The 14054-nt window shown below is 36.4% G+C and overlaps 1 protein-coding gene across 2 annotated transcripts in view; it reads left to right on the forward strand.

The window, feature by feature from the left end:
• Positions 1 to 14054, forward strand: part of LOC127634447 (matrix metalloproteinase-16-like) — a 72636-nt gene that overhangs the window by 53421 nt on the left and 5161 nt on the right. For both annotated transcript variants that reach the window (XM_052114020.1, XM_052114021.1), the window contains 3 exons: positions 7865 to 8003; positions 11465 to 11615; positions 11968 to 12083. In XM_052114020.1, coding sequence (XP_051969980.1) covers positions 7865 to 8003; positions 11465 to 11615; positions 11968 to 12083 — 406 coding nt within the window. The remainder of the gene's footprint in view (positions 1 to 7864; positions 8004 to 11464; positions 11616 to 11967; positions 12084 to 14054) is intronic.

Here is a 14054-nt window from a genome sequence, read left to right on the forward strand (position 1 = left end):
TTTTGTGATCTTAGCTCAATCCATTTTCTTTTCTTGTACCTTTATGAGTTTTCCAGCCCCCTCTACAAAGAAAGGCCCCTTGAAAGGGATAGTTCACCCAAAAAATTTAAATTCTTTCATCATTTACTTCCCCGAGTGACTTTCTCTCTTCCATGGAACACAAAAAGAGTCTCAGTCACCATTCATGTTTTGGTGGAAACTTTTGTGTTTTACAGATGAAATTAAGTCATATGGGTTTGGACAACCTGAGAGTAAATAAATAATGACAGGTTCTCATTTTGGAGTGAAATATCCCTTTAAGCTTTGTATTATCTGCTGTGTGTGGCCATAGATAGAACCAGCATTTACTTCTTAAACAATAATGTCTTTCTGTGGTAGCCAAAATCAAAGTCTATAAACCCTTTTGGTATCATTTCTGCAAAGCTTAACAGGAGCACACTTTGTTCTCGATTATTTCTCCAGTAATATAAATACTCAGTTCTCTCATTTCTCTGACAGTGTGTGTTTAAAGTGCAGGAGAGAGTGTTTCTCACTTGACTACAAGTCTCCTGAGCACCGGTGTTTGATGCAGTTCACTTCTGTGCGCAGTGACAGATCTGTTACGTCCATCCTGTGAGAAGAGATTCACAGCCCAGCGACGGATCTGTAGACTGTAAAACAGAGAGGAGAGAGAGAGAGAGAGGCCGATCTCCCAGCAGTACGCTCTCAACCTGCCCAGAATCACACAGCTCATAGTGCTTTCATCTCTCCTCAGCATCTCTCCATCCCTCTGTCTCCCAGCACGAATCCCTCTTTTCAGACTCGGCTGGTTGTTACAGTCAGAATGTTTACATGAGCAGATATAATAAAGCTACTGTGGGTTTGTTTCAAAGCAGACATGCACTCAACACCAATCCCAACCGTGTTCCGATTAATTTGTATACATGCTGGATTATTTATTACTGTTAATCCGACTTTCCAAAGTTCCGACTGGTACGATTTTAGTTGGACTAAACCGTTTACATGACATTTTAAAAAGATTAATTATTGTCAGACTGAAATCAAACATTTAAAGTGCATGTAAACAAACTGCTATCAGATTGTGCTATCATTTAACCGGCCTGAATGCATATTTGAAAGGACGTAACCAAATATGCAATTAATTTGTGATTTGTTCAGTTTAAATAGTAATTGTTGGTGTATGTAGACATGCATCAGATGGATGTCTTTGTATCATGTCTTGCTGTTTTTGGTGTGAGCATTGCTTTTTTAAGACAGGATCCCAAATTAAAAATAGTTCAACCTTTACATGACCCTGCCTTCTGTTGCATTAAGTTGTACTGTTAACCTCTTTTTTATGTAAAAACGTTGTCAGTAACTCCGACTAAAAATCTCTGTGTACAGCGCTGACACAAACTGCCATAGGTTTAACCAATCAGACCTCAAGGTACCACCCAAAATGCCACCGTAAAAAAATCACATAATCCATTTTCCTCCACGTTCTGAGCATGATGAGTAACAGTTTCAGTAGCATTTACGACTTGAACATGTTTTGGTACAGTACGATTATAAACCGTTACCGGATTACACCGTGCCGGTGAAATGGCTTTAGTATGTGGCAACTCACAATTGTAAATTTGAGAACACCAAGGTAACTCGTTTTTTTTCTAGATAGCTTGCAAAGTTTGCTATTGTGAGATTAATAAAATTAATTTAAAAAAATGATATTTGGTGTATCAGATAATTTTTCTACACGCCTTTTTCATCGAGGAGGTAGATTACATGAGCTAGCTCATATTAAAACTCATATCATATTTTATTATTTTACTCATATAATATTTTGTAAATAAAATCCTTTTTAGCTGGTAAGGGAACTTTTAGCTTTCTTTGTGTTCATGTCCGGAGGCATACACATCCCCTCAACAACCCAGATAGCATACGTACATCTCCGAGATGTTTTAGATCTTTTCATCTGGAAAGCATCGCAATCTAATTAACATCTTTTTATCATCTTAAAAGTATCAGCTTTCTCTCTAGGATCTCTTTGATTTCCGTTTTGAGAAATGGGACATGTCTTTCCCTTGCTTTACAAAGTAAAAACCCGTTGGGAAATGCAGTCCTAAAAAACAGAATATGCGATCGTTCTCCATTACTTACTGTCTCCAATGTTTACCTCTCACGCCGTCACCAACTGAGTGTGGCTATTTGCACTCAGAGTAAAAAAAAGTAACTATTAGTAGACTCTGATCAATGTGAAACTTTGATTGTGCCATTTCCATGATCGTTGCTGTCACAGGAATATGTGAGTAGGATCACTGACAAACAAGTTTGTCGGAGATAATAAAAATTAGAAAACTTTTAAAAATCTAAAATCTTTCAAGGTAATTTTGTTTTTTACATATATAATACGTTTTTGAGGCCCGAATATCAAGAAGTTTTCTTACTCACTGTCTACATCAGATGCATCTGATACAACAAAAGCATAACGCTCCTATTGTAATCAATGATGCTGTCTACACCGGATGCGTAAGTTGAGTTGCGCCAACAGGAAACGGCCATTTTGCGCTGCACTGGCTGGTGCTATTCCTGCCAGCAAGTCAAATAAATGGTTTAGCACCTTTGGTCAGGTGTAGACAGCCTCAAGCTGCTGCAATGTGATGCTGCAATGTGACGCGGCATCGCTCGCGTCCGGTGTAGACGGGGTGTTAGGGTTACTCAATTTGACCTACACAAATTTTGCCTTTTCATTTAAAAAGATAAAAATATCTTATATTTTTTCAAAACTTTACATACAGTCATATGGTTCAAAGGGGTCCTCTCGCTCTTTTTTATTTTATTATTTTTTTTTTGTCACATGACATGACAACAGATTAGCTACCTACATGGTTGTTATACCATATGACTTTGATTTGTCAATATTAAAAATAAAATGATGGTTAAAAATCAATAAGACAATTTAGACATTAATGCTCCCTGTATTATAACATCATATATTTCAATCCCCCATGTTGCTTGATTTTTTTAAATTCAAGACTTGTACAAGATAACAGTCTCTCTATAATTCTGTCTCTGTCTGTCTACGAGCGAAGTGAGAGCTGTGTGTCACAGTGGGTTGTAAAAGTCACTTTTTCTTAAGTATTTGGTATGACAGAGTCTATATGATGCAGCACTGAAAAGTGATGTGTTCCGTCTCTGTAGTTTCTCACTCAGACAGAATAGGGCAAAACGCAGACAACTGTGTGTCTTCTCTCAGAAGCAAACGATAATGAAATGCAGATGAGTGTACTTCGTCTAGGGAACAGACGCTTTAGTGTTTGTGGAAAGGTCACTGTTGTCTGTGTGAGCTTCCCTGTGATTACACAGTGCCAGTCGAATTTGTTTGGCTTTCTCTTCAGTTTGAAAAAAGAGAGGCCAGTGATGTTTACATTCTCTAAAGAAAAGAGAATGTAAACATCACTGGCCTACCCACACAAAACTCGGCACCATGATGTACCTATCCTGTTGCTTAGGTGTTCTGGTGTTCAATGCTAAGGCATTGCTAGGTGGCTGCTGGAGTGTTCTGGTGGTTGCTAAATGGCCTAAATCAAAATAGTCCACCCCAGATGATATTCTGGTCCCTACAGTATATATGCCTTATTTCTCTCTTTCAATGTCAGGTATTTTTATTTTTTTGCTTCATCTACAAGGTGAAAATTGTAGGTCTGATTGCTTTGAAAAGTAATTGTACACCTTCGCATGCTTCACAATTTAAAGTATCATTCATGTCCATACAGGACAAACAGTGAAGGACAAGGTACTCATTTAAGTGTAATATTTAGGATTAGGGGATTCTGGAAAAGGCCTAACCCTAAGGATGAGCAATTGTAATAGTGCAAGTAGCACTACTAAACTAAATGACTGTGATTTCAAAGTTTTGTCAGTTTCCAGGTAGGCCATGTTAATGAAACTGCATACAAAATAAAAACGTAATGGTAACACTACAATAAGGTTATATATGTTAACATCAGTAAATGCTTTAGGTATTTTGAGCTACTGTAACAAAGCACATTATATTTTTTACAGCATGTATTAATCTTGGTTAATGTTAGTTGATAAAAATGCATTTGTTCATTGTTAGATTACATTAGTTTATAATGAATAACCAATTGTAACATATACAACTTTTAATTGAAAAATGTATTGAAATTAACCTAGACCTTTAAGTGCTGTAAAAGGGTTGTTCATTGTTAGTTTATGCTAACTAATGTAGTCAGGGCTGGACTAGTAATCTAACGAACTTTGGGGCTGATCAGGGGCGGACTGGCCATCAGGAGAACCGAACGGGCCGGTGGGTCGGCCGTGAAACATGCCGAATGGGCCGTGTTATGCAGAACGGAGCACAAAATGGCGCAGAGATATGCAGAAAAGCGAACACCACACCACCCCAAAACCCCAACCCCCCCCCTCCCACACACACACATACACACGCTCAACAGTTGGGCCAGTTGCCATGTAAAATCCTGGGCCTATTTCTCTTCCTAGCCCTGAATGTAGTTAATGATAACAAATGCAACCTTATTAATCAAATTTAGTTTTTCTTGTATTTCAGTTAAAATATTTTGCATTCACATTTTTTTTTTCTTGTTTTAAACTTTAATAAATCTAAAAATAAATAAAAATAATACGTTTTATTTATTAAGCACTCATCATGGGCACTTTCCCACAGCTCAAGGTCGCTTTACAATAGAATGAAAACAACATCCACCCATAAAAAACTTTTTTTCAGTCGGATATGAAAAACTAAAATATGTTCTCTAAAAACAAGTGTTATTATTTACACAAGTTTACTTTATACTTAGTAGCTTGTTTTTAGGCTGTTTGGATATTTTGCTGTAGAACAACAAGAACAACATCAACAACAAAAAATCCTGTAAATAGGTTTTTGTATTATTGGAGGTTGATTACAGTTAAATTAAGATTTTTGTTTATTTAGATTTATGTTATTCAGCAAGATGGATCAAAGTGGTGGTGTAAAATATAAAAAATATGTTTCTGTAATCGAGTGCAAAATGCTGTCGAGAAGAGACAGTGAAGATTTACACATTGCTTTTGCTGAGATTCTTTATTGCAAGATAAAATAAAAAGGCTCTCTTTTTTAGAGACATTGATGGTCAAATTAAATTTTTCTTCAATTTGCTGTAAGGAATAGTCTGGAGAAGCACTTCTGTGGCAGATGAATAATGACACTGCTGTCATCTCCAAAAAATATGCTATTTTCATGCTAGCTGTTAAATTGTATTCCTAACTAAATGCTGCTGACGAAACAGACTCACGTGTGGAGGTAAATGATGCAGAACTTCCCAAAACTCTTGCCTTGGGCAAAAGAAAGATTTAGGCTAAATTCAGAATCGTATAGTACCATACTATTCTGACCATTTCTGACGTAACTTTATATGACAGGAAAAGGAAAAGTAGTATGGTAGTATGCAATTTTGAATTTAGATAGAAACGTAACTTTTGTTATGGAAAGTTGTGAACGAATCATGATGGAAACTAATTGGTATTGATCATAGTAAGTTGTAATTGTGAATGTTGATGAAGAACAGCGATTAAAGCATGCCAGAATATACTTTCTCTTAGCAGGATGAGAATGATAAAATACACAGATAAAGTATCAGTTACACACCTAATGTACTGTACATTCTGTACACTTCATTTTAACGCACTAGCACTAGACAGAATTAAATTGCACAATGTGTCTATTTTATAAACCACTTAAGTCGTAATTTTGATTTCTGAACTCGTAAGTTGGATCTTCCCAGGTGGACATGACGGCAATGATTGTTATGGGTATCACAGATGACGGAGATATTGTCCATTTTACCACCAATGTTTAAACAAGCTTTGGAAACATCAAAGCGGTGACATCAAAGCTGTAGATGTGTGATGGGGGATTTTCCAAAGCTGGAAGTGAGAGCAGCTGTGGCCACATGGAAGTAGGTGAAGGGCAGGGCGTTTAGCTTCAGAATGCCTCAATTAAAACAGTTTAGTCTAGGAAGATGCCCATTCTACACAGAATGAGAAGCATTTATTTTTTACGTTGTTCTTAAATAGGCATGATTATATTATTTGACTTCTTCAAGTTTAGTCTCCAGCATACAGTGGGGTCCAAAATTCTCGGAGACAACATTTAAAATCCGGGATTCAATATCTAGTTTAAACCTGGAAATAAACAGTTTTAAGATTCTGAAAAAGTTACAACAAAGAAACGTTATTATGTAAGATGAATAAGAAATATTTAAAATGATAGTTCTCCCAAAATTGACAAGCATCTCATCATTTATTCACCCTCATGCATTACAGATATGTAAGACTTTCTTTCTTCAGCAGATCACAAAGATTTTTAGATGAATATCTCAGCTCTGTAGGTCCATACAATAAAAGCTAACGGTGGCCATAACTTTGAAGGTCCATAAAGCTTATAAAGAGTATAAAATTAATATTCTTCCGTAGCTAAATGATATTAGAAACTGGTAAATATTGAATTCCTTTTTTACTATAAATTCTCCTCCCTGCTAAGTATGTGGTGATATGCACAAACAATGCAAATTGCCAAATGGTGAAAGTGTAGATTTATTGTAAAATGTATTGTTTTACTGTATTGATACAATACAATTTATTGTAGCATATCGCTTCTGAAGATATGGATTTAACCACTGGAGTCATGTGGATTCATTTTATGCTACTTTTATATGCTTTTTGGACCATCAAAGGTCTGGCCACCATTCACTTTCATTGTATGGACCTACAGAGCTGAGATATTCTTCTAAAAATCTTTGTTTGTGTTCAGCAGAAGAAAGTCAAACACATCTGGGATGCATGAGGGTGAGTAAATGATGAGAGAATTAAACTTTTTGGGTGAAATATTCCTTATATAGGTGGACTCAGTAACTTCTTGGACTTACACTGACACCTAGTGGCTTGGATGCAGCATCATTTAAAATCAATAGTTTTTCATTTCAGATGCCATTGAAGAAATTTTGTATTCACAGTCAGCCATGATTACTTTAATCAATGAGTGAAAATGTCAAATAACAGGATGGTTACTGAGATTAAGCTAGTAGTATTCAGCTGGTCATGTGATTCTAACATGGCCGCCCCATGTGCGGACCCTCTCCATGTAGAATAAAACAGCTTTTATAAGGTTACTGATATGACTGGAGTCTTCATTTTAATATGAGTGCTCATGATTTCCTACAGATAATGCAAAATTACACTTCATATCTTTAGGAGTTAAACTTATTTAATGTGGAAATAATGAGTGCATCTTTAAAGGTCACTTATAAAATAGGCAAATTTGTGACATTGACCATGTTAAATCCTTTGTGCAAAAGGTCAGATTTCCACTCAAGATGCTTTTCAAATCATGCTGGATAACATGAATCATCAGCTTTTGCACCAAATTGTGGAGTCCATGTCAGCTTGAATGCATTCAGCTTGAACACTAGAGCAAAAGGGAGACATAAAGCAAATCATATAAAATTTGAAATGAATGAAAAATGTTGGAATGAAAACAAGTGTATTGGATAAGAAAAATGCAAAACCCTCTAAAGACTTGTATTGACCATTCTGTGTGGACACATCCCAAACATAAAGAGATGCAAGCCTCGTAGGATAGGTTTAGAGTTTTAAATGCTGAAATGTGCCTAACATTTGCATGCTTTTATTTTTTCCCTAAAAGTAAATAACTTGTATGGCTCCAGCACACACACTTCATAAATGCTGAAATTTGCAGTGGATCTCTTTTCCTACTGTTAGCTTGAGTTGCTTTACAAAATCGTATTGCATTTTACATTCTAATTATATATATTTTAATGTAATACTTTCTTCCTCTCTCTTTGTGAAGGACCATTGGTTTTGGAGGGTCAGAGATAACGCTGTGATGCCGGGTTACCCCATGCTCATCAATGTCTTCTGGAGGGGTTTACCACCCAAGATTGATGCAGTCTATGAGAATAGCGAGGGCAAATTTGTTTTCTTCAAAGGTAAGAATTCCAAACATTAATGAAAATGTTGTTGTCATTTACACACTTTGTGTTGTTCCAAACCTGTCTGAATTTCTTTCTTCTGCAGAACACAAGGAGATGTAGGTGGTATGTTAGTCTCTGTCACTTTCCATTTTCATTGCATCTTTTTAATAGATAGTCAGTGAAAAAACAAGTGAGCACAATATATTCATGTAAAGAATATCGGTCTGAAGATACAGAGCTTTTATTGTATTTTCAGTATTCTCAGGGAGAAAGATGGCTAAAAGAGCAATAGAAGAGGCAGGGCCAATTTAGATAATGATGATAAACACACACACACACACACACACACACACACACACACACACACACACACACACACACACACACACACACACAGCAGTCACATGCTTTTGTTCCTCAACAACTAGACAAATGTTCTCCTGTGTTCAGAGAGCTTAATGAATCTTTTTAGCCCACCATGCCTGTCATTTTAATCATTTATTTGCCTGCACACCTCACAACTCCAGTATGAGATCAGAGAGCAGGGACTGAAGTGGAAATGAGAGGGGATGTATTAAATTATGTATGGATTGAACATGGACTCTTTACCAGTTTTTCCTTTCCATATAGTTGTATGTGATCATGCATTCTGTAACTGTGCTGATAATAATTATATTAGACCAGCATGCATTTTCATGCTGGTTCAGACTAGTTTATGCTGGTTTGGTCCTCTCTTTCTCCACACATTTTGAGAAATAACCATGATATGCAACTGAAACAAATGTTGACATACAGTAGTACAGAGCTATAATACTAATGTGATTACGGTAGCTTAGCTCAGATGATTTGGTCTTGGAAAAATCTGATGAGAAATGAGTATTGCAATTTCTGAATTTTTATTGCAAACTTTGGTATCCTGGCAGATCTGAGCATAGTTCATGACATTTTTTAGAGCTCTTCTGAAACTCTAGCGGAGACATGTGAGATTACTACGATCTATACTAAGAACCTCATTTATGGAAAATGAGCAGAATGGATTTCTATGTAATGTTTATTAAAAACCATTTGTGAGTAAATTGTAAGATTGTATTAAATGTGACAATTTATGTCAATATTTTAGAAGCAAGTACTTCTTTCACTTTGGGCACTTTCATGTCCTTCTTTTTTAAACTAACATATTTTTTTTTTTTTCCTTTTGTTGTAGAAAGATCACATTAAAACTAATGTTTTACCATGCTTTCATCATTTATTTTTGGCACTTTACATATTATGCATAAACTGTATTTTTTTATCTTTGTTCCAGACCCAGACTTTCAGTATTAAACTATGAAAATCCATTATAAAAATACAAATTATTACATGTTAAAATCTAAACAAAGAGTGAAAAATAAATTAACCATTTTAATATAAATTGTGTGAAATACATTTTCATAATAATTGTTTTAGCCATCTTTTCTCACAATAGCATCATTTCCAACCAACCAAACAAATAAAGCCCCAAATAAAGATTTTTCAAAAGTTTGTGTAGAAAAATCTAATTAAATATCACTTGTGAGCAGAGTAATTTAATTGGGCGCCATTTCAAATCAAGCTGTAATTTTGCAAAAGTACGCAAAATGTTTGAAAATATTATCTAATTGTGTGTGTTTATAGAATACATCAAATGTTAGCTATTAAATTAGCCTCAGCAAGACAAAGCAGTCGGCCAATATATTTTAAAAATGTAAAAAATGTCATTTTCATCACCGTCATTTCCACCAGGGAATTCTATTAAACGCAATGCATAATTTAAGTCGTAGTCGGAAATTATACTGTTGCAGGAATTTTGGTCAATTTTAGAATAAAATTCTCTTGTGATGCATGAACTCACACAGTTGGACATTAATAGAAAAATTAAATAAACTAGTCAGAGTTTGAATTATTTTCTAGAAGTTCACAGAATATGCCCGAAGTTGAAGAAACACCCAAACATGGTTTTACAAATGATCTACACAATGTGGTCTAGTAGGAGAAAGAATTGAGATATTAAAGTTTATTTCCTGTGCAGTGTTGGGTGTATCTGATTACAAAGTAATTAGTTACTATAATCTAATTACATTTTAGTCAAAAAGTAATATAATACATTACATTTTAAATTATTGTAATCACATTATACAGTAGTTACTGACTTTAAAGTAATTTTAATAAGTACTTTTTTAAAGTAATATGTATAATACATTATACAATCTGTTAGCGTTTCAGTGACGGCTGAAGGGTGTGCAACAATGAATGAGGAAATATAGACATTTTGAATTTGAGCAGAAAACCAAAAACTTTTCTAGGATAAGTAAATAACTTATAAGTAAAATAATTAGTAATGTGATTCATTTTTAGATGAAGTAGTAAGTAAAGTAATCTGATTACATTTTAGTGAAGTAATTGGTAATTTGTAGTGGATTAGTTGAGTAATTTACCCAACACTACCAGTGGTAGTACGCAGTGTGTGTGGTTCATAAGGAAGTGCAGAAACATTTTTTTATTTTATTTTTTACATTCATTGGTAGAAAGCAATGAGAGTATGTTACACTAACATCAATTTAAGTAGGACTGAAAACATGTCCAAATCTGGACATTTTAATGTGTAGCTCTGGATAATTTTGACCTCTAGCCAACATTTACAATACAATCATCCTCTAATTTCCACAAAAAATGCACATTTACTGACAAAACACAGACACAAATGAACAAACACACATATGTAGCTCCAGGGCCTTCAAATAGCCCCCTATTGCATTCTCGACCCTGTGTCCAGGGATGCTTGGCACAGAGAGAGACTGACCCCGGTCAGAGGGGCATGAGAAAGACCCAGGTGACGTGACAGGAATTTCCTCTTCCAGAGGCAAAAGAAGGACCTGTCCTCCTCTGACCCCTCCGATTCTAAACAAACCACAACACTCCTTTAACCCTGTCCACTGTCAACAGATATCACAGGCAGTTTCCTAAACGCATAGGGTCACCACTGCACCCCCCCTGCTTAACACTCCCACAGAACAGACACTAAAACATACTGACAATTTAAAGTAACATATAAACATGTCATGTTTGAGTAACTGTGGCAGACGCACAGCCAAAAGACTAGTCACGGTAATTAAAAGCAAACGGGAAAGTGCCCGAGGTGTGAAACTGAATCTTTGTTTTGGCTGAAACAAACTTTTATCTAGAAAGGATGTAAATATTGAGGATTCTGTATCAGTAACTTGAGTGTCAGATTATCTTGATTCAGTAAAAGTACAATTTTACTGGTCGGTACAATTAGGAAGCTTGATCAGGAATTTTCTTAGTGTGATGATTTTTTTCTATTAACACTATGGAATAACAGGATCTTCCTTTCACCAAGCTAAATCGGAACATGAGTATCATTCATCCGACTGAAAATGTACCCTGGTTTGAATACTGTAATCTTCTGATATCCTCTTTTGTTCTTGTTCTTTTTCTAGGGAAGCAGTTCTGGGTTTTCAAGGACACAATGGTACAGCCTGGCTACCCCCAGGACATCTCAATGTTTGGAAATGGCATGCCAGCGCAGAGCATAGAGACGGCCGTCTGGTGGGAGGACGTGGCCAAGACCTACTTCTTTAAAGGAGATAGGTATATTCACAGCATGTGACTGTTGAATGCCTGAGTCTATGCATTCATGCTTGTATATGTGTGTTTTCCCACGTGCATTTGTGAATGTGTGTGTAATTAATCTGTTGTTAAAGGTTAAAAAGGAGTGACAGCTATAAGTAAACCATTGTTAGATTGATTCCCCTGAAAAGTGTAAACACTGTTGCTCTGTGGTGCTTTCAGAACTTTGCTCTGTTTGTTTGAGCATCCCGACCAGATCGATACAGCATCATTGGCTCGACCAAATGGCATGAGCTTGTGATTTTGTTTGGTGATGCTAGTGGTGCAGAAATGACAAACTTAAGCTTTAAGTTTCTCTGTTTAACTTGTGTAGGTATTGGAGATATAATGAGGATATGAGAACGATGGATCCTGGCTATCCCAAGTCCATCACGGTGTGGAAGGGAGTTCCAGATTCTCCGCAGGGAGCGTTCGTGGATAAAGCCAATGGTATGTTTTCTCTGTGAAATTTAATCTTCAGGGCAGTTCAATCTAATTTTGTTTAGTCTTTTAAAAAAGGGTATTGTCCCACAGATACTTTACAAAGGGATCTGGACAAAAAAAATGGCATCACACTTGGTTTGAGGTCAATAATGCCAATCGGCATTGGTTTTCACATCTCTTGTAACTAATTACGACCTGCCAAATTTGAATATGAGTAATGTGAACATCTACATAAATTTTGCACTCACACAAAGCTATCATCATAGACTTGGATATAGCATGTAAATCATATGGATTATTCTTATAGTGACATATTTGAGTCCATCAACTCTTTAATAGGACCATAATTTGAATTGATAAGAAAAATGAGGTATCGTACCTGCGCTGTAGCTGCAGTTAACGCGCATGTTCCAGCACGATCTGCCATATAGTGCTCATGTAGATGACGTGAGTTTGAATCTTTCTACCTTTCCCAGTCTTGTGACCCGATATTCTCCCAATTATTCATGCCCACAGTCTTTTGTTTTTGGCCGTTGTGGTGCACACACAACAAGACTGGGTGTATCAACTACACTACCTCTCGTCCCTGACTGGAGCCCTGTTTACACTGGGTATTAAGATACATTTTGGGTGGTCTGATCACAGGTAGACCTGGTCGTCTCTTTTGGCCACTTGTGTTCGGATTTCGAGTGGAGAGTCTCAGATTTCATGACGGCATACATCAATCATTAAGTCAACTGCATGAAGAAGATCCACGAAGATTTTTGAAATGTATATATAATGTTTTTTTGTTCGTTTTTTTAGACCCAAACTGATACAATTCCTAAATTCCTGAGCAGACCCAAACTGATACGATCCCTAAATTCCTGAACAGACCCCAAACTTATACGATTCCTAAATTCCTGAACAGACCCAAACTGATACGATTCCTAAATTCCTGAACAGACCCCAAACTTATACGATTCCTAAATTCCTGAACACACCCAAACTGATACGATTCCTAAATTCCTGAACAGACCCCAAACTTATACGATTCCTAAATTCCTGAACAGACCCAAACTGATACGATTCCTAAATTCCTGAACAGACCCCAAACTTACACGATTCCTAAATTCCTGAACAGACCCAAACTTATACGATCCCTAAATTCCTGAACAGACCCAAACTTATACGATTCCTAAATTCCTGAACAGACCCAAACTGATACGATCCCTAAATTCCTGAACAGACCCCAAACTTATACGATCCCTAAATTCCTGAACAGACCCAAACTTATACGATTCCTAAATTCCTGAACAGACCCAAACTGATACGATCCCTAAATTCCTGAACAGACCCAAACTGATACGATCCCTAAATTCCTGAACAGACCCAAACTGATACGATTCCTAAATTCCTGAACAGACCCAAACTGATACGATCCCTAAATTCCTGAACAGACCCAAACTGATACGATTCCTAAATTCCTGAACAGACCCAAACTGACACGATTCCTAAATTCCTGAACAGACCCAAACTGATACGATTCCTAAATTCCTGAACAGACCCAAACTGATACGATTCCTAAATTCCTGAACAGACCCCAAACTTATACGATCCCTAAATTCCTGAACAGACCCAAACTGATACGATTCCTAAATTCCTGAACAGACCACAAACTTATACGATCCCTAAATTCCTGAACAGACCCAAACTTATACGATTCCTAAATTCCTGAACAGACCCCAAACTGATACGATTCCTAAATTAAATTACAAACTCATGCACATAGCAACTGTTTTATTCAAGTTTATTCATGAAAACACCTTCTTAAACAACATGAACGAAGGTATAGTGCCAGTTCATTGCAGTGATTTGTACAGAATTTAAATCTCATTGCCAGGGGTACGTCTTGCATGAGTTCAGTCTATAGCTGCAGGCTTACAGGTCAACAGCCACATATATGCCATCTGTACCCAGCCCTGGTGCCAGGTTTGC

This window comes from Xyrauchen texanus, chromosome 41 (genome assembly GCF_025860055.1).
Source record: "Xyrauchen texanus isolate HMW12.3.18 chromosome 41, RBS_HiC_50CHRs, whole genome shotgun sequence".
NCBI classification, from domain to species: Eukaryota; Metazoa; Chordata; class Actinopteri; order Cypriniformes; family Catostomidae; genus Xyrauchen; species Xyrauchen texanus.